The sequence below is a fragment of the Gobius niger genome (assembly GCF_951799975.1).
Source record: "Gobius niger genome assembly, chromosome: 9".
Taxonomy (NCBI): domain Eukaryota; kingdom Metazoa; phylum Chordata; class Actinopteri; order Gobiiformes; family Gobiidae; genus Gobius; species Gobius niger.
In genome coordinates this window covers 27989836-28011703 of record NC_136860.1, presented here as the reverse complement: position 1 = coordinate 28011703, position 21868 = coordinate 27989836, and the positions used below count along the sequence as shown (strand labels likewise).

Sequence of the window (21868 nt, the reverse complement as noted above, 5' to 3'; positions counted from 1 at the left end):
AAATGTGCCGCCGGTCAGAGCCGCAGCCCTCTGTAACACACTGACACCAAAAGACTATTATTCCACTAATGAGAGTCTCTTTCAGAGCTGAGCCATCGCACCGAGAGGAAATTGTATAATTGGTTTGTTTTCTATGTGGGCTTGCATCCAATATCAGCATAACTTTGTGATAACACCATCTCCATTGTTAATTGTCTGCTTACAGCGTTTCAATTAAGGGCCAAAAATTGGCTTAAACGTTTATTCTCATTGATTTTAGTTTTTTCCCTGTACAGTTTATGGGTGATACTGATACATTAGTTATAATGGCAGCACTGTGTAATAACTACACACTATTAAGTAGGCATATTTGTATAGAGCAGCCGTCCTTACCCGTCTCAGTGCAGAGAGTGGGTTCCACAGGTCGTCCGCTCTGGTCCATACAGCCCACTGCCCTGTACTTGACCCCCTGCCCACACTCTTTGACCTGCCGCTGGCTCCTCCACCTCTGCTGCTGTGGGCCAGGGGAGAGGGGGTCTGGCAGGAGGCACTCGGACCAGTTCCCAAATGGCTGGGACAGGAGCTCATCGCAGGGGCAGGGCTCAGTCTCCTCCAGGGGGTGCAGCTTATCATCCAGGCACTGCTCCTTCTTCTTACTGCGGCCTGTGCAGAACATGGGGGGAAAGGGAGGTTGGTTAGAGGGACATGTAAGAGCTTGTTCCTGGGGCTAAACCGGAATGAAATTAGGTTTAAGTAAATGAGACAAAAACAGGACTAAACCTTAAATGAAACAGGACTAAACAAAGCCTGGCAAGCTAGTCTGTTCAAAAGCAGGGGTGTCGGGGCCCTGCTCACTGTAAATATGTTAAATAATGTCACAGTCATTCATTAATGTGTCTCTCAAATGCAGAAGACTCTATCGAATACAGTCTCTTATATCTTTCAAAGTGAAACAGTTTTTAGTGCTTCACCTTTTTGTTGTTCTTTTTCCTTCTTTTCTTCACACTTGCATAAGCCACTATGTTTGTTTGATATCTCTGATTGGCTAATCCACCTGTCAATCAGGTCTTTCAGAACTCGGAAGACAACACGAGGTTCAAAGTACCGTAATTTCTGGCCTATAAGCCGCTACAATTTTCCCACGCTTTGACCCCTGCGGCAAATATGGGCGGCACGGTGGCGCAGTGGTTAGCGCTCACGCCTCACAGCTAGAAGGTCCCGGGTTCGATTCCCACCTGGACGGGGCCTTTCTGTGTGGAGTTTGCATGTTCTCCCCGTGTCTGCGTAGGTTTCCTCCGGGTACTGCAGTTTCCCCTACCACTAAAAACATGTACAATATATTCCCCTCTGGGGCCAGGACTCCCCTGATATAGAGATTCTTAATCTCAGTGGGACTATCCTGGTTAAATAAAGGTCAATAAAAATAAATTTAAAAAATATGACGGTTCGGCCAATTTAGCCGCCAACAGGCACTAGAGGCGCTCTCTAGTAGTAAACGCAAAAGTGAGACGGGCTTGGCGAAAGATTATGCGCTGAAGAAGACACTACCGGTAGTTTTGATTTTGAGTGGTAATTTTTGGCATCATACACACCCATCATGGAAAAGACGCAGAGAAATGCATATGCGTTCTGAGCTGGAGATGTGGCCACAATGTGGATGGGTTACATGTTACACTCCCACATTGAGGTAAGCTACACTGGCCATTTCTTCTCCCTCTGCCCGCAACTGCACCTTTTGAATGTACAATTGTCTCATGTAAAGCGCTTTGTGACTATGTCTGTGAAAGGCGCTATATAAATAAAGATCTTCTTCTTCTTCTTTCTCCAGGATGAGGCGTCTCTTCCTCCTCATCCGCGCCATGGGCCACTCTGAGCGGATACACGGCAGTATGAAAACCTGCAGCTTATATTCGAGTGTGGCCAATTTAGTAAGGTGCGCTTAACTTGCCGAAATTTACGGTATGTATTCTTGTCAAGAACTGTACATACTGGGCTGGATGTGCATATCAAAGTGAGACCATGATTTAATATACAGAACTAAACTATGGTAAACCAGCACTAAATCAAGTCTAACCAGGACTTGAATAGACCTAAAGGGGGAAAAAAGTCAAGTTGGCTTTTTTTAAAACGTCAACTTAATATACTTAACATAAGTTGCATAGAACTTTGCATTCATGCCTTTGGCTACAGAATGTCTATCTGTTTAATCTCTTGTTTCAAAGTGGTTGAAGTGTTTTATTGTGAATATGACACAATTTGGATTTGGCCAATGAAAACAAATTCTCCTTTAGATATAACATCCAACAGTTCAGTTGAAACAGATACTTTTATTGTAATGCTCAGTTGAAGAATATTTCAACAAAAAACATTTGAACATAAAAAGCTCTCAATATTATTATTGAGCTCAGTCATTCCGTCACTCCAACTTGGCTCAACAATGCTCGCGGTTTTGTACTATTTTCCGACTGTTAGATCCAACTAATGGTTCTCCCAAAGCCTCAAGAATACGTCTGAACTGAAACACCATTTTATATTTTAAATCTTTGATGTAGCAGTTAAGCTCACAAAAAGAAGCGATTTCCACAGAGAGAGAAATACACGCCTTCGTTAAAGAAAAAATCTTTCCCAATCTCTCCCCTGATACACATTGCCATCTTTCTCTATCACACAGTCTCCAGCAAGCGCAGTGCCGCTGTTTATTATTAATGATGAGCTGAATACAGTAAATCTTTGATTTCGAGAGGCCGGAGATGCAGGAGAATGGAGCCCTGCACAGACACTGCCGCAGCCCTGATCTTTAGTCCGGCTAACTCAGTATTTAAACATTAAACGCACTTATTTCCTCTATGCGGCTCCAGCTGGTTTTCCTTGATGTTGACTTATTGATTTATTCCCCCAAAGGTTCAAGCTGCTAGTCTTTGTTGCATCTCACACATAGAGCGAGAGAAAGCATTCACGCTTTTGGGCATGAATCTGAAAAACTATAGCTGAAAAAAAGAAAGACTACAAAAGGTCTACTGCACCAAGTCTAGACTATACTTGGACTATACCAGGAATAAATTAAAACTAAACTGGACAAGGCATGACTGACATACATACAAGCAAAGCCTACAACATTCAGACACTTCAGAAGAGTCGGAATTCAGAAACGCCTTTTGTTGTGAAATTGAAGACTGAGACTCCATCCTCGAGCCAGGCTTGGGGTTCAGGCTCGTCCGTAAATACCTGATGGCAGTGCCTTCCCCCATGGGATTATCAACCTCCCGTGAAACCACCACAGGAGGGAAAAGCCTTCGAGGGCAGGTGCATACATGAAACATGGCACATCCATAAGAAGTGCATGACTACATTTATCATTCAATATTAGATAGACACTTCTCAATAAGCCCATTAAAGTACAATCCTCAGTACTCTCGACTCTGGGCCTGTATAATTACTCATGTCCATTATTTCTGATGAGGATTAATAGAGAGCCATGTGACACTGCAGCTGTAAGGCATGTGTTTCTTTTAGAGTCTGTCACTTTCAGTTTGAGGACGGGTAACAGATATGAGCTGTCAAAGCTGTCTGCGACTGACAAATGTGCTCCATGATTGATTGTCCACTTTACAACGCTGGATTACATATTGTACAGCTGTATCTCAATGCACTCACTTCACAAGCATGTCGAGCCCCATTCTTCAGCCAAGACAATACGATTTGAACAAAGCACTCATAGGCCGACATAACCCCATATCCAGCGATGCTCAGTACAGCTTACAGTTAGGTTTGAAAAGGTGGGGATGTAGTATCTCACAACAATGTGCTTAGGGATAAATACCTGATTGCGTCTTGACAAACAAAGCAAATTGGTGATGCATGTTTGATTTATGAATGAAATCGAGAAGGAAGAAAAGAGGAAGAAGAAAAGGAAGAAAAGGAAGGAGAAGAAGAAAAAGACGAAGGCGAAGATGGAGGAGAAGGAGGAGAAGGAAGAGAAAGAAGAAGAAGGAAGAGAAAGAAGAAGAAGGAGGAGGAAGAGAAAGAAGAAGAAGGAGGAGGAAGAAGAAGAAGGAGGAGGAAGAGAAAGAAGGAGGAAGAAGAAGAGAAAGAAGAGGAAGAGGAAGAAGAAGAGAAAGAAGAGGAAGATGAAGAAGAAGAGGAAGAAGAAGAGGAAGAAGAGGAAGAAGAAGAAGAAGAAGAAGAAGAAGAGGAAGAGGAAGAAGAAGAGGAAGAAGAGGAAGAGTAAGAAGAAGAGAAAGAAGAGGAAGAAGAAGAGAAAGAAGAGGAAGAAGAAGAAGAGGAGGAAGAGGAAGAAGAAGAAGAGGAGGAAGAAGAAGAAGAGGAAGAAGAAGAGGAAGAGGAAGAAGAGGAAGAAGAGGAAGAAGAAGAGGAAGAGGAAGAAGAAGAAGAAGAAGAGGAAGAGGAGGAAGAAGAGGAAGAAGAGGACGAGGAGGAAGAAGAGGAGGAAGAGGAGGAAGAAGAGGAAGAAGAGGAAGAGGAGGAAGAAGAGGAAGAAGAAGAAGAAGAAGAAGAAGAAGAAGAAGAAGAAGAAGAAGAAGAATTAAAATGGCAAGAGCTATGAGGCTCCACAGTGCACAACTACTCTTTGTACTTGTGGGAGGATTTGGTATCTTCATGATCTTATTGCCCTAGTTATGAATGTCTTCACACTGACCCTTATTTAAGATTTCTTCATACATACAAACAAACAAATGATAATGAACAACAGCGTTTTTTAATGGAAACTGTTTACCTTTTCTAACTGCTTTCATTTTTAGCCCTGTAAATTGTGCCATCAGGGAAGGAATAAAAATCCATTGATGGAACCTGGCCATACAGTCAACGGATATAGTCAGCAGATATAATCACATAATTATGCATTGTGAGGATGCGCCTGGAAACCACCCAGAGGTGTCTTTTTATTTGGCCAGGCTGTATGCCATAAGTAAAGAGAACAAGTAGCTAGAATATAAAAGAAACATATTAAAGATAGCCATACATGAAAGTGTAGTCGTAAATAAGAATCAGGTCGAGCTCTGTGCATGCATGCACAGCAGTCCGTAATCCATTTTAACCAAGCCACTCTCCAACTGTGAGATGTGAGTCAGCCAGTGTGAGCCACCCTCAGCGTGTCTATATGGAGCATGTAGGGGTCACCACAGAGCACCTGCTGAATGTCCATGCATAGAAATGAGCAGCTGATCAATACCTCTCAAACGGTCTACAGCAATCTGACTCAAAACATATACATAACACTTCAGGCAATCGGATCAAAGTACATGCTTTATAGATCAACACAATCTATTAGGATATAAGGGCAATGTGGGAAAAGAAGGCGAGACCTGATTGAATTCAGTGTATATGATAAAGAGATTGATTGGAATACTACAAAGGTTATTTCCAGCATTTCCAGCAGTAACAATACTAGTTCGTACTAAACTAGTCTGCTGATTGATGCTTCTCTAACTTAATTGAATTTATCATCACTATGTTGTCAGGAAGGGATTTGGTGTAAAAACCTAAACCACACATGGAAGCTGAATAAACTAAATAGAAAGGCATTTGACTTTTAGTACAAAGGGTCACTTTGTTCCAACTGTGTCCCAAGTATGGGTAATGGTTCCAGACAGCATTGGGATTTCTCAGGAATCACAAATGTGTTCTTTGACGGACAGCCAACGATGCACCTTCAGAGATGTTTCTTTCATGACCTTATGCCACTTTTAAGACTCCTGCGTGCTTCGTGCTTGCACCACGAGCGGAATGAAAAGGGATTCATGTTCACTATAAATTAGAAATATCTTGCACTGTCCCTTATCGGAAGTCTCTTTCTATCAATGAGCAGCTTTTATGAAAACCGAGGTCCAAGGTTGGAGGGGTCAGTATCAACTCCAAAAACATCTCCAATGAAAGGATTTGTTAAAATGGTTTTGGTTGAAGCCAGCTAGTGCCAGTTCCAAGCCTGGATAACTTAAACATATCATCCTTTGGCCAAATTGCTTGTTTCATTTTCTGCCTCTACATAATCATCCTGTGCTCCACCTCTGATCTCATTCTACCACCAGTGCCAAGGCTTCAGACACGCAAGTTATTCTGTAAAGTTTATGTGCCATAAATCTTATTTGTCTCTGTATGAGTCTATCAAGCTTGAATTGAACTAAAATAATATTAGCCACATTGACCAATTACAAATGATAGAGCTTGCTAAATGTATTTAAAAAAAAAAATCTTCAAATTCAGAGCAGTGTGACACACTCTCGATCTTTACATTAAAGATCACCTGCTATGTAAATTGCGTAGCAGTTGCATTAAAACCAGTCTTTGCTTGAATGCCATCTCTGACACATTCCTCGATCATATATTTCACTACAGCTCCATGAACGTAAGTGTCAGAAATCCCTGAATTCTCCAGTACACTTTGAGGATGTGGTATGAGATAGAGCTGATGAAATATTGCGAGGAGAAGATGAAGGATTTTTATCATTGAAAGGTGCATATGGAATAGTTATGCCTCGCAAGCACAGGGAAATACCACTGCCCGTATGAAAGAGCATGATAAGGGAGAAATGATGTGATGTGCAGTCAAATTATACGCGTTAGCGCGATAACCATGAACAAAATGATCATTATTATCCATATAATGCATCCCCTATTTGATTTTCACGTTCTGGTGTAGATTCACCATCTGAGTCTCCAATATGTTGCTTCAAGTGGCTGGGAGAAAGCACATTCCTCATTTGTTCTTTCGTTGATCTTCTACATTTCAAAACTTATAGTACATGCCTTTGGTGGAAGAAAGGAACCCTAGATTAGGTAAAGATGTGTCTCTGTCATTCACTCAGGTAACTGATTTAAAGTATGAATTTGGAACACACGTGAGAGAAGAGTAGACAGGCGGAAATGTGCCTAGATAAGTTTCACTCTCAACAATATAATATAACTGTTACGTTTTGGTAAAGAAATCTAATTAGTAGATGGTATATACAGTATGAACAATGTTTTGTGAAGTCTGGTAACAGAAGGTTAAAGGGGCTAGATGCAAGTTCGTCATTTTATGCTCACTACTGCCACCTCAGGTCTTATTCGTAACTGCAGCTTCTATATTAAGCTTGTGCATGACGGACCGAATAACACCTTTTTGAGTGATAGTGCAGGATTTTAGAGGCAGTTGTGGTGAACAGGTCTGAGCTCATTCTACACATTAGGACATGGCTGGAACATGTAGGGGGAGGAAAATACATAATTTTAACATTTTTAAACTCTGTATAGTCCCTTTAAGGCAGGGGTGTCAAACATACGGCGGAGATGATTTAATCCGGCCCCTGCCCTGTAGAGCATAAATTCCAGAGTATGTAAAAAAAAAAAGTAAGTCTCTAGCCCATTCCTGTGCCGAGTTATGATATTTTAAAGAATAACCAGAATGCTCATTCACGCCACTAGGGGGCATTAAATTAAAAAAAAAGGATAGAGTTCCACACGTGTCCAGCAGAGGGCACTGACATAATAAGAGCTCAGGATATGAACAACACATTATATAGCCATGTGGTAAATGGGCAGTCTGCCCCAGGGCGGCTGTGGCTTCAATAACAGTTTACCACCACCAAGTGAATGAATAATGACTACTGCACTTTCAGGAACTTGTGACACAGGCTTGTAAAGTGCAATACAAGTGTAAGCCGTTGTCATTAATGAAGCTACAGTCAAGTTGGGGCTTTGATCAAATCATAGCTTATTATTATTCATTTATTGGAAACATTTTCTCTATTATATGTGGCCCGCGACCCGCCGTGGGAGCTGAATTTCGGCCCGCGACCCAAAATGAGTTTGACACCCCTGCTTTAAGGGGATCAATTCCTGGAACATGTGGAGCCTTTTAGTGTGGATTTTACATGTTCTCATCGAGCACAGACTACAACACACTTCTAGGCTAAAGCAGAGTACTCTCTTGACTCTCCTGAAAAGGAGATTCTGAAAATTCAATGAAACTCTCATAGTTAGATAAGGTTGAATATTTAAATAAAATCTATTATATTTTATTAAATTAGAAATGGCACATCTAAATCTAAAATCCAAAAATGTAACAATGAATAAGATACATAAAGAAAGAAAGGGGCTTAGAACAAGGTAAAGTTTGTTCAAAAAGTTTCTCATTCAAATGGAAACTCATTACCATCTAGCTCTTCCAGTTTTGGGCAGTACGACAAAGCTAGAAAGAACCCCCAGGACACCCTGCAACATTGTGTGACAGCGGATTTTTATGATGGCCAACTTTTCACAGAAGACAGTGCACTGTTTATCATATTGTTCTGCATATGGAGTGGTAATGAATGAGGCCCCAGATGGTTTGTGCTGGCAGACAATATTGTTACATATTGTGCATCAGCGGTGGATCATTACAAAGGCCGGGGTTGGTGTAAAACATAATGGCATATTATTACAAGTCTTACGGTATCTGATAAATCATTTAACACTTGGCTTTTATATGATAATCATTCATTTACAGAAAAACAATTAGTCCTAACGTGATCTTAGCGGGAAGAGCAACAGCTGGTGCGACATATAGGCTTCATAAGGCTGCACGCTTTAATACAGTATTTTTATACAAATGTTGTGTTTTTCTGTATGTCCTACTGGGTAAGACATTCAGAACAAGTGGCTTGTGGCAATAAGTTTGGGCTTTAATTAGTGCGGTCCCTAAAGATTAAAAATATCAGGCCTAATTAAAAGCCATAACTTGTTACTATGAAGCAACACAGACTTAAGGGGTTTAGACACGAGGGAGCAAGTTATGAAGCTTGTAACGCAACGCAACTAGACAACAAAGAACTAATAGGGGTGAATTATATAATGTTCATTAATTAGTCAATATGTGCATTAGGGTTGCACTGTATGTGGAAAATTATGCACCGTATACAGTGTGTTGATAAATATGCACAATTATGAGCACGAGACTTGTAAAACAACCAGAAAAAGAGGGCAATAGCAAACATCCACAGCGCCATTATTGACTCTTTGCAGATAGATTTGAATTGGAAAAGACATGTAGTTCACAGGCAAGTTATTTTCTTCATTATCTCACAATGATGAAGACACTCAAAATAATTGTGAGATTAGTTCATTCTCGAGTTCGTAATTTGAAGGTGGGTTGCAATACAAGTTTGTAGGCATACCCTTGACTGGGCCTAAAAAAAAAACCTGTATGATAATTATCCGCAAGATTACAAAATGGCACCCACGCAACAGCTGTGTTTACTTCAGTCGGTAAGGAGCTCAATAGACCCCACTACTTCTGGGCTTAAGAAGTACATTTTCCATTGATTTTTGGTCTTGGGGTTTCAGGGAAAAATTGAAGAGTTGAAGAGTTCATGGGTACAACAGAGGCCCATCAGTTATGTAGTAAGTAACAACTAATTTATTTATTGTACTCATACTATGGTCAGTACTGCAAAGCTCTGTTGAGCCTTTAAACCAGTGGTGTCCAAACCTTTTTCCACCAAGGGCCGCATATTGACGTTTTTAGAATGTTGAGGTCCACAGTGGTCAATGCAGTGAAACCTTCAACTGGAGGCATTTAAGAGCGGTTCTAACTACTGCAGCCTCCATCATTATTTAGACGTAGAAGCTGGCCGCACTTTGGGTACCACTGTTTTAAACTCTTGATATTTGACTTTTTCAGAAAATATGGAGATTTTGAATTGAATTTTTACCCTTTGGAACCAACGCCGGTTTGGAGATGAGCAGGGGTCTCATTTATGAAGCATATGCACAAAGTGGGCCCAAAAGTAAAGTCTCCCATAAAGTTGGGATTTAGTGTTCTATTGATGGGATCGTGTATGCCAAACAGAGAAGCAGAGTTGACTTTTAGCAAAGATCCACATCCGCAGCGTTTTCCCCTCCCTCTCTGTGCTCCGTGTGGGTAAAACCTCAGGTAAATCTCATTCATGAGTTACTTTGCATTGCCTTATATGGTGTAATGAAGGCGTGGGGAAGGAGAGTCGTGAGGAGGGAGATCACGCGCACAGATTTCTGCTCCAGGTGGGATTAGTGAGGGGAAGATTACATGCAAGTGTGGAGAAGATTTTAAAATATGGTCTCCTGGACCATGCCCACCACATCACTCGTCAAGAAAAGTAATCAGCAAACTGAGAAGAGCCAGAGTCCCAGCCTCCGTTGTGTGCAACGTCTACAGAGGGACTGTAGAGAGCATCCTGACCAGCTCCATCAATGTGTGGCACGGCGCCAGCACTGCGTCCTGCTGAAGGAGCCTCCAGCACATTGTGAGAGCAGCGGAGCCCCTCTCTCCTCCATTAAAGAGGGGGTATTGTGCTTTTTTCAATCACATAGCACCAGTCTATATCACACTACAATGATGACAAAACCTTCTGTTGGTCTGTAAATGCAGTAAATTGAAATAACTGCCTTGTATAAAATTGCTCTCTCAAAATGGCTGTAGCAAATGTCTTGAAATGGGCCTCTGTCTCTTTAAGAACCTCTGACCCTTTCCGACTCGCCTCCTCCACACGCTGTCTGTGGCATCAGTGGTGAGGGGGTTCTGCTGAGGGGCAGTGGTTGGTTACTCGGCTGGTGACGAAAGCTTGGAGGCGTCTCCAGGAGGTGGGTGCGTTTCAAGGAGGACTCAGGCAAACCTATCCCTAAAATGGCTGCCATCAGAGTTTTTAAAGATTACTCAAAAATATGTGAATGTGCCAAGGCAACACTTCAGGCATGTTTTTAATGAGGGAGTGACATAATAACATGATGTAAAGCTTGAAAAAGTCTATTTTGCATAATACCCCCCCTTTAAGGACATGTACTCCACCCGTCTCACCCGTAAAAGGGACCCTATACGCACCCATCACACAGTCTCTTCATTGTAATGCCTTCAGGGAGGAGACTGCGGAATCCACGGGCCAGCTCCAGTCGACTGAAGAACAGTTTCATACACCTGACCATCAGGAAGCTGAACTCCCTGCCCTCCCTGTGTTCCCTGTGTTCCCAACCCTCACTCCTCACATCCCGCTCAGCAATCAAGGATGAGAGAAATATCATTTCAAATCATTCACAAATGGTTTGACGAATAAAAAATCTTTTAATCTTTAAATCCCAATATTTGTCTCCGTATGTGAAGTTTGGGTTTTGTTTGTACGTACTATTACATAAAGAATCTCACGTACATTTTTGTAAATGAGACCCCAGGACTATTTGAGCTCCATGGTCTGAATAAGAAAATTGTGTTCATGAATTTGTCAGCACAAAAACACACCTTTCTTTATAAATCTAAATTATAAAGTGTGACGATATTACCAAAATGTCACCCTTGCACCTCATGGATATCGACCAAGTAAGAAATCTGTGTTTTAAAAGTGAGATTTTGTAACAGTCAGTCATCTAAATGCACTTTTCTTTCAAAAGGCCCCTATACTACTGTTAATCTAGTTCTTTGGTGACTTCGCGTGTGTCCTCGACCTCCTGCGCTCCCAGTGAGTTTTCCATCTGGTTCCACTGCAAACATTGCTCATGGTGTGACCCCAATGCACATCCCCAGCAATCTGTCCAATCTGCACCGCTGCTGGGGGTTGATTGAGGAGCGCAGGGGTAGAATCGCTTCACTCTGACAACTACATTACCGCTGATAGTCCCGCACGGGCCTATTCGCACCACAGCCAAATCTGCATTTTAGTGAGCCATATCCCACATGCTTCAGCCGCCACCGCTGCGGTGTCTGTTCGGAGGGCTCTATTTAGGGATTCATATCTTCTGACAGTCTGTGCGACACCATTCAAAGTGTGACAAAATGCAACAGTCTGTAACAAAGTCTGGTATTTTGCAAGTAATAAAATGATAGTTCTTTCCCACTTGAACAGGAGACAGAAAAAAAAAAAAACACTGACTGCAGATATGCATTGTCATCATGGTTTTCATTCTGACTGGTTTCTGTCACTTCAGTGCTAAAGAAAATATATAAACCGTCAGTTAAAATCCAACCACGGTAGATTTCCAGCCTGTGTGCAGTTTGTGTCGGCCTCTTGTCTGGATCAATTGAGTGGGTTGAGTCAGATAGCAAGGATTCTACTTGGGAAATAATTATGCATTTAGCAAGAAAAGAACTTCTGGAAACTGAGATAACTTTCACACAATGAAATGGAGGTTCTGAGATAGCCAGCCAGTTTAAAGTTGGCTCAACAGATCAAACACAACCATCTGGGCTGGAAGAGAAGATTGACATGAAGTATCAACCACGATTGCTTAGGGTTGGGCCGAGATCTTGTGGTTCCCTAACAATGTGTGCTATATATTGACTGGCACTTAAAAATAAAATAAAGAAAACTTTTTAAGTTTTTAAGGTCAGTCGTTTGGGAGTGCCGCCTTGGTGTTTTTTAACCTGCAGACTGGAGTCGCTGCAGATCCACGCCTGCAGATCCACACCCGCACCTGGTTACTTTCTCTTTCATTACGAAACTAAAGGCTGTGCTGTTGGTGGCTACGATTTACCGCTGCACGCCGCGGTGACTGCGGGTGGACCCGTCGTCTAATTTGCGATTGTACACGTGCATGTACCGCGCACGGAAGGACTACATGGATGTCACGCCTGTACAGACAGCAATTACAGCGGGGCATTTGAGGAAGAAAGAGGTCAGTCTAACTAAGAATCACTCTCTGTGTAATGTTCAAAGCCTCCTGTGTGTCAGTGTCTGGCACAGACTGCTTAGATACTAAATCTAAGTCTGCGTCTCCTCCTCTTCCTAGTGAAATTAACATTTAGGCTTCAAATTCATTTTAATTATTATTTACAATCGCAAATAGGAAATTTAATCAGAATACACCTGTCAATAGAGCCAAATGTATTAGCCTTGTTCTAATATACACTGTATGCACACACTTGATGATATTGGTAAAATCTTTTCAATTCCCATTCGTATTAGTTTGTTGACTTTGCTACAAACAATACAATACAATGGCTCCGTACGAAATTGCTAAATATTATTTATTATTGCAAATATCTTGTCTCGTTCTCGTGGACTCAATCTCGTGTCTCGTCTCGTGGGATTTGTATCTCGGCCCACCCATTACATGATACATACTTACCATTGTCACATGTGATTTGAATGACTGAACTTTGGCAAAAGACAATCTGGCAAAAGACAATCAGGCTTAAGAATGAAAAATAAGCAATACATTCAAATCTAATTGAATCAAATCAAATACAACGCTCATCTTCTTGCCAACGAATGTCAAATCCTATTAAAATTCCTGCCCTGTCCAGAGGCCGACAGCACCACAGTACGCTCAGACTTTTAAACATCTCGTATTAAAATCTCCCGAGCATTGGACACACATATATATCTTTGCTGACAGTTTAAAATTGATTTCAAATGTGTAACACTGCTTTTCAATCTACTGCGTTTTACTGCATATTTCAGAAACATAAATGCAGATCAATAAAACGTCCTACACAGTGACATAAATACCACAATATCAACTAAAAGCTCGGGGGGGAAAAACGGCTCATCTTAGAAATTGTGAGATGTCGAAGTACTTGGATTGGTTATAGATAGAATAGACTTCTTTCAGTAAATGTCATACACGTCAAGGCAGAGTGCAGCCGAGGTAATTTTCTCCCAATTAGGACGACTTTACAGGAAAATATGGTCTCCATACCAACATGTCAAAATGTCAACAGCCAAATAACACCTGCCACGTTATTTTCTCCGAACATCTATGAAATACAAATCTGTGTTAAAGTCCTGCTGACGACCGTAGTGGATCTTTGAACACACCCTGCCATTAAGGCATATTCGCGCAATTATCATGAACACGCAGCACTTCAGGATCATTTACGAGGCTCATTATTTGAGTCAATTTAACTTTATTAACTTTGGAGGCATGGAAACATATACAAGCATTTTAAAAATAATAAGGAACGTTTTTGTGCTTTTTTCCCCCCTTTGTCAAAATAATGACACAACAGTTCATTTAGCAAATAGATACAGGCTTGGCAGATTTTTTTTTTTTATGTCAGCCACATTACTGTGACAAGAGTGGGCGATCGGAGTGAAGGCTCTTACCCAGGGACACAATGACATGTTCAGGATTAGCAGGCTCAGACAAATGCTTAGACATTGCAAGTTACAAGTTTTTTGGTGAAGTTTGTTTATTTGAGTGTTCAACACTCAACTGTTTTGTTTTACTTTCTTTTTTCTTTCTTGAAAGAAGTATCAGAGCAGTATAGGGTTGTTCTGCTGGACGATATCGTCCATTGTGTTGGATGAAGAACATCACGATGGAGAGCTACCATTGTGATGCCACGTCCCCTCCTGTCACAAACACGCACTGATCTTCTGTTGGCCTAGTAGACCTAAAAACTTTGCAGGGATTGCAATGCAGATGGCAGGGCTTAAAGAGGGGGTATTATGCTTTTTTCAGCCACATAGCACCAGTCTATATCACACTACAATGATGACGAGACCGTCTGTTGGTCTGTAAATGCAGTGAATTAGAATAACTGCCTTGTATAAAATTGCTCTTTCAAAATGGTGGTAGCGAATGACTTGAAATAGGCCTCTGTCTCTTTAAGAACCTCTGACCCTTTCCGACACGCCCCCTCCACGCGCTGTCTGTGGCATCACAACACTACGCTCGTTGTCTCAACTGTATTGAAACTACGATCGGTACATTTTACTTTTTATTGTTGGAAAGGAGCTACTGTTTATCACTTTGTGAACAATGGCCACACAGGATATTATTTGGAGACAAACCTTCCACACCGGACGCTTGGAAGGGGCTCTTGCCTGAAAAATAACTGCTGTTTGGAGGCTCTCTCTTTGCATCTGCCATGCCCTATGGATCTCTAACTATACCCCCATGGACGACACCAGGATCTGCAGGAGCCCATACGATTCAAAGACGGACATTATCTGTGCAGGTGGACAATGGTTTTTCGAGGTTACCCGTTAGCTTGTTATAATCGACTACAGCTCATTGTTGATGAAAAGTCTGCAATAAACCACAAATGTGTAAAGCCAGGCTCATTGTGTGATCATCGTAAAGGCTGCTTCGAGTAGTTGCCTGCTTTATTGACGTTATTTGTGCATAATATGCTGCCTGTTTTCAATGAATGTTGTGAAGGTGAAGGTTGTTAGCTTGTCGCGGCTAATAGTGCCTTAGCTCCGGGAGAAACCACTCGGCTACGACTCACTGTAGATGAAATGTGAGCAATAAACTACACAATCAACAAGCCAGGCTCCGTGTGTCATCATCATAAAGGCTGCTTCAAGCAGTTGCCTGTTTTAGTGACGTTTTCAATGCATAATATGCTGCTTGTATTCAGTGAATTTTCCCGTTAGCTTGTCGCGGCTAGCTTGTTAGCTCCGGGAGAAAACCACTCGGCTATGACCCATTGTAGATGAAATGTGAGCAATAAACTTCCAAATCAACAAGCCAGGCTCCGTGTGTGATCATTGTTAAACGGTTCTTTATGTGTGTGGTGGTTTTATTGACTTTATGTGTGCATATTTCTCGTTTTCACGTGATGACTCGAGGTTTAGCTTAGCATTAGCTTTCTCCGGAGGCTCTGTGCATCATCAAGGCCCAGCGCAGAACCAGACACTGAAATAAGTGTTCTTGTCACCGGTTTTAATCCTGGGTGTTTCGGTAACAGAAACACTGATGTGTGTCTTTGTAAAAGTCTGCTGTGGCTCCGGTTCACAACACATGAAGCTAATCCTCCATGATGACTCTGTTTACATCTTAGGGCTAGACACTGCGGGGAGGGGGTTCTGCTGAGGAGCAGTGGTTGGTTACTCGGCTGGTGACGAAAGGTTGGAGGCGTATCCTGGAGGTCGAGGGCGTTTCCTGAAGGAATCAGGCGTTTTATCCCTAAAATGGCTGCCATCGGAGTTTTTACAGATTACTCGAAAATACGTGAATGTGCTAAGGCAACACTTCAGGCATGTTTTTAATGAGGGAATGACTTAACAACATGATGTAAAGCTTGAAAAAGTCGATTTTGCATAATACCCCCCCTTTAAAGGAATAGGCCACCGTTTTTACATACTGAGATATGCTCTTACCTCACTTTAGACATGTTAATATATCCCCGTCTGGTCTTTGTCCGTGCGCTCTGCCAGGCAAACGGAGCACATACGCAGCCTCTCCCACATGTCACATAGCTCCAAAAAAGCTCACGATAGAAGCTACCAAGCTCTTCCACGTGTTTCCTATTTAAATAAAGTTACGTGAAGTGTTTTCATGCGAAGTATATTTACACAGAAATGTAGCATGTCGATTTTATAAGCAGATAAAAAGGGGGACTATATTGTGAGGCGTAATGATACGAGGAGCAAAACGTCCGCGCAGTAACTCCTAAAGACTTCCCCCGCTCACTTCCGTCAATAACCTTTAGGAGTTACTGCGCAGACGTTTTACTCCTCGTATCATTACGCCTCACAATATAGTCCCCCTTTTTATCTGCTTATAAAATCGACACGTTACATTTCTGTGTAAATATACTTCGCATGAAAACACTTCACGTAACTTTATTTAAATAGGGAACACGTGGAGGAGCTTGGTAGCTTCTATCGTGAGCTTTTTTGGAGCTATGTGACATGTGGGAGAGGCTGCGTATGTGCTCCGTTTGCCTGGCAGAGCGCACGGACAAAGACCAGACGGGGATATATTAACACGTCTAAAGTGAGGTAAGAGCATATCTCAGTATGTAAAAACGGTGGCCTATTCCTTTAAAGCTCATTCCAATTAAAAAAAAAGAAAGAAAAAGTTTTGCATGTTCGTTCACCGGATGCAGCTCGAATGTGTCGCACATGTGCAGTAGATTGCACGGCGCTCTGCTGTTTGAGGAGGTAAACAGAGAAAAGTGCAGTGGATCTGGCAATGTAAACATTTTGAAGGAAGAGAGGCAGTTTTTTGGACTATGGACTTTTGTGGAGCAGAGATAGCGATAATTTTACGAGAAACGTGCCGCTTTGCATTTCAGCCATGGAGAGGGAGGTGAGCGGCTTCACACAAGCTGAGTTCATCATAACAAGTGGATGTGTAGTTTCCCTGTCCGCTCCTGTCTACTTTACAGCTAAATGAATGGTATTTGTAGCGCATTGATGAAATGTAGGTCAGATAAATGCAGATAAATCAGATACAGGTTGCAAAGGGGCAAAAAAAAGGGAATTGAGTCGTTTCAGCCGGCAGTCTGAACATAATGCATGCTAGTTTAAATAGCCTGCCAGAGACACAACGTGTTCATCTGTGAAAATACCATTAATTCTAAGCACGCACGCCCCAAACCCCCCACCCCCGATATCATCGTCCATCACGATGATTCACTGTAAACATGGTCAACTGCCAATTAAGGGGACATCGCCCAAGCCTAGAGCAGTAGAATTCCTTCTGTGTCTACATCCTGGGAAAAAAAATATATATATAAATAGTATAGTCATCAAATGTTGCCCCCGAAATTGAATGCAACATTGTGAATTCCTTGCACAAAGCAGGTCACTATATTCACCCACTCACTGCCCCACTGGTGTGGAATATGCAAGCACACACAGACCAAAATGTTTTTTTAAACTACTCCCCAAAATATGGTATAAAAGATGACGTGAGTAATGGAACCTATATGCACAATAGGCCAGGATGAATGATGTGTGTAAGTGAATATGGTGGTGGTCAGAGGGTCCGTTGGCGCAGTGTGTAGTGGCGAAAGCGCCTCTGACAGTCTCCCCCAGGGGAAACTGAAGCTACAAACGTAGTTTACCACCACCAAGTATGGAGTGAATGTATAATTGTCTCATGTAAAGTGCTTTGTGACCATGTCTGTGAAAAGCGCTATATAAATAAAGATCTTCTTCTTCTTCTTCTTCTTCTTCTATATAGTATAATTTCTATCTAATTTCACACGGCAAAGCTGATTCATCACAAGAGCAACTTAAGTGCAAAACTCAAAACAATGTTGAACGTGCTGCTAATAGTCCGTTTTGGCAAGGTGTTATTTTCATATTAGCATAATAATTAAGTAAATAATGTGACGGACTCTCAAAGTCACTGTACAGTTGTGTTTACACTATGAAAGTCAGTCATTCCACAGTGATAAGCTACATAGACTCACTCAGGTACAAACCAGGCCCAACCTCACTTAGCTTCGGAGATTTGACTGAATTGGGCAAAGCAAAGGCAGTATGGCACAAAATAAAGCAATTGGAAGAGTCTAGTGATGTCCCGTTTCGAGTCAGGTCTGAGGAGAGTTGATGTTTTTGAGATACTTTTACCAATACGATCTCCCATAATTAAATCTACGTTAATGCTCTATATAGTGATTTAAATATTCACACATTATGGCTTTAAAATAAGACATATGAAGTGTGATTGTATTTTAAGTCTATGCATTTGAAGTCATATACAGGTCACAATCAATATGAGCAGAAAACCAAACTGTACTGATCGCTCAAGGCGCCTTTGATAGTTTAAGCAATCCACGTGTTTGTCTTGTGCTTTTTCACGCTTTGTCTATGTACAATAAATTGTGCCAGGTTGTCAGAACACATAACCAGTGCATAAGCATTTGTAACTGGATTACCTCAGTTCTTTTATTTAATGCAGTCATAGCTGCGTTGGCTTGTGCCAAACGTCTGACAGGAAGCTTTTCAGACCCTGTGTTATCAAAGCGGAAGACTCCATATTCTCTGGCAATGGTTTTAACATGCTCAACTGCAAACCTCACATTTCTAATTCACTTTGCCTTCGCGGCGTAACAGCCAGGTAAACAAACATAAAAATTCAGCTTTCATTATGACCTACTGAACGAGAGCACGTATACCTAGTGAAATCCAGCCAGCTCTAGGGGTGAGCCTTGTGTTCTGAGAGTATTACAGAAGGAGACAGGCTATGTTTACTGCGAGGCCTCTGGCACTGGATCAAATATTTATGAAGACAAATAGTAGCCAGCCCAGTCTGCAACCACAGCATGTAACTCGCATTTGGCCATCTGCAAAAAAAGGGATTACAGACAGCCACTCACTAATTTGAGCCAGACGTACCACAACAGGGACAGTGGTAGGTTACAGAAAAACATGACGCAACACTCAATATAGCTATCAGACTACATAGTACTCCTCTACACTGAGGACACTCCTCTCCTACAAACTCCTCTCACTGAATCTTGGACTATTGAACTCTCCTTTTTTAATTCCTAATTCATGATCCCAATAGCATTTTAAGATTGATTTTTATATTGATGTCTTTGAATGTTTGTTTTTATGATATTTATTGTAGAAACATCAACTAAGTGAATTCCTATGTGGATTAATATAGTATTCTGATTCTGATGTAGTGCACATTTGTTTCTGGACACATAATACACTTCTGGGTTACCTAAATTACTAGCCTCAATCTGTGTTGGTCTACAGAATGGATTTTCTTTGATTTTTCTTTATAAGAAGCACAAACACAAGTAGTGACTGGATTGATTGGAGCAGTTACCACTATTACGACAAGATTGTGTATTGTCAAAGATTTTTTTCTCCATTTCCCATTGTGCACCTACCTGTCAGGGAGCGCTTGCGAGCTCTGAAGGTACCACACCCGGAGCACTCTGAAAACTTGGACCATGTGGTGAGAGCGCAGTCGTCTTTACAGGGCACTCTGCAGCTGCGGATCTGAGAGGGCAGCGGTCCAGCCCACAGCAGGCACGCCGTCATGTTGGTCGCGTCTCCGTTCTCTCCAATGCAACTGACTCCTGCAAAAAAGAAACATAAACACTTTTAAGAATAGTAAATGTACAAGAGATATAAAGACATTTGAACCTCACAAAGTCACAGTATTGTACTGATTGCAACAACATGGAGTTTCAGCCAAATGTGTGACTATTGATACATGTAAAATTACCATACGGCACAGCATTTATTTCAAATCATTTTCTTTCAGTGACTGTTGTACAGGCAGTGTCCCTTTTCCAACTTCTTTGAGGAAAATGAATGTGATTTATCTTAAAGCTGTATTAAGTAACTCATGCCCCTAGTGCCACTGCAGGTGTCGTAGCATGTTGCTTTTTTTACTCATTAATTGTCCGTGAGAGAAAATACTACACTGACAGAAAAGTCAAAAAAGGGAGAGGGGGGTATTGTACATCCAATTACACAAAAGATTCTTTTTTTTCACTCAAACTTGGCTGTAAATACTGTTCAAGTGGCGCTCGACCGCAAATAGCTTTGCCCGGGGGTCAGCCCGATGTTCTCTGGGTCCGATGTTCCCCGGGTCCGATTTTCCCCCACTTCTATTGCCCGTTAGCCTGCTAGCTTCTCCTTTGTGATTCCATTAGTGTGTATTGGTGGCTCCGACCTGGATGCAGCGAAGTTGCAATTGTGGTTTTCTGGCCAGTGACACAAGGGGGAGATGAAAGACGGCCCCATCATCCCATTAACACTTGTATTACCCCCTAGAGGCACTACGAAAAGGATTTATTAAAGGGGCTAGTTGCAAGTTGACCATTTTATACTCACTACTGCCATCTCAGGTCATATATGTAACTGCACCTTCTATATTAAGCTCGTGCATGACGGCACTTCGGACCCGAAGTAACAACTTTTTGAGTGACGGTGCAGGATTTTAGAGGCAGTTGTGGTGAACAGGTCTGAGCTCATTCTACACCTTAGAACATTGCTGGAACATGTAGGGGGAGGAAAACACAGAATTCTAACATTTTTAAACTCTATAGTCCCTTTAAAGGGGCTGGAAGCAAGTTCGCCATTTTATACTCACTACTGCCACCTCAGGCCATATGTGTAACTGCACCTTCTATATTAAGCTCGTGCATGACGGCAATTCGGGCCGAAGTGACACATTTTTGAGTGACTGTACAGGATTTTAGAGGCAGTTGTGGTGAACAGGTCTGGGCTCATTCTACACCTTAGGACATGGCTGGAACATGTAGGGGGAGGAAAATACTTAATTTTAACATTTTTAAACTCCTTATAGTCCCTTTAAGGCAAACAAGTTACTTAGTACTGCTTTAATTTCAACAGTAAAAAAAAAACTGTTCAACAACAATAATCAATCATTCTTTTAGTCTAGTTTACGCCTCTTTTTGTTTGAGAGACCCTAATTTGTGTTATATAATAAATCAGATATGTGTGTTTGATGCTTTATTGAAGGCCAAGTGCCTATTCAGTGCAAAACATCCACACAATGCATCTTTATATTGACTTAAATACAACTATACAAGGTATTTCAAAGATGCGTTTGATGAAAACTTTTTTAACCTTGGGTTAACCCCGACAAACATTGTATTCTAACACTGACAGATACAGTATGACATCTATGTATTGAAAAGGATTTTATGTGAAACCCAATGTACTTGTATTATATAACTCTCAAAGGCAGCAGCACCGTCAGGCCGCTTTTATGGATTACGTAAAAAAAAAAGCTTTATACGAGATGCATCTAAGTCTTCGCCTTTGACAGACTGATGTATTAAGTACTTCAGAAATGCTGGGGTCTCACAAAGATAAATGCATCCGCAGCCCTGTGCTGAAGCCGCAGCATATGTTCGTTTATGTGGGGAATAATTACAGAGAACACGGAGGACCAGATGGGTTATTTCTGTTACACCTGATTCGAGTTTAATTATGAGAATAGAACATTTAGAGACAAAGCAGTTTTACTTTACAACAATAGACCTGTCGTGTTAGGACATTAATTACCCAATAATGCGACTTTGCTCAGGTGAAAAACCGGTCATATATGATTGTTTTTAATTGTTTCTTTGATGTGTTTTGGCCATGCCAGATTGAAGTCATTGACAGGGTTTAATCCAATTCTGCAGATTCACACTCATGAACACACTCTCGTTCATCCATATGAGCACACAGGCAGTGGAGCAACAGAGAGAAAAGGAACACTCCAT

The 21868-nt window shown here is 41.6% G+C and overlaps 2 protein-coding genes across 3 annotated transcripts in view; both read right to left on the bottom strand.

The window, feature by feature from the left end:
- Positions 1-21868, bottom strand: part of thsd7ba (thrombospondin, type I, domain containing 7Ba) — a 254772-nt gene that overhangs the window by 59814 nt on the left and 173090 nt on the right. The window contains exons 14-15 of the mRNA XM_079563517.1: positions 19511-19702; positions 373-642 (exon numbers count right to left, since the gene is read on the bottom strand). Coding sequence (XP_079419643.1) covers positions 373-642; positions 19511-19702 — 462 coding nt within the window. The remainder of the gene's footprint in view (positions 1-372; positions 643-19510; positions 19703-21868) is intronic.
- The window catches only part of LOC306968168 (histamine N-methyltransferase A-like), a 208948-nt gene that overhangs the window by 87656 nt on the left and 99424 nt on the right, over positions 1-21868 (bottom strand). The window contains exon 1 of one of the 2 annotated variants that reach the window (XM_079563484.1): positions 6574-6578. The exons of the other annotated variant lie outside the window; for it this stretch is intronic. The gene's annotated coding sequence lies outside the window, so the exon portion shown is untranslated. Of the gene's footprint in view, positions 1-6573; positions 6579-21868 lie in introns of those variants that run through there. 2 annotated transcript variants of the gene reach the window in all.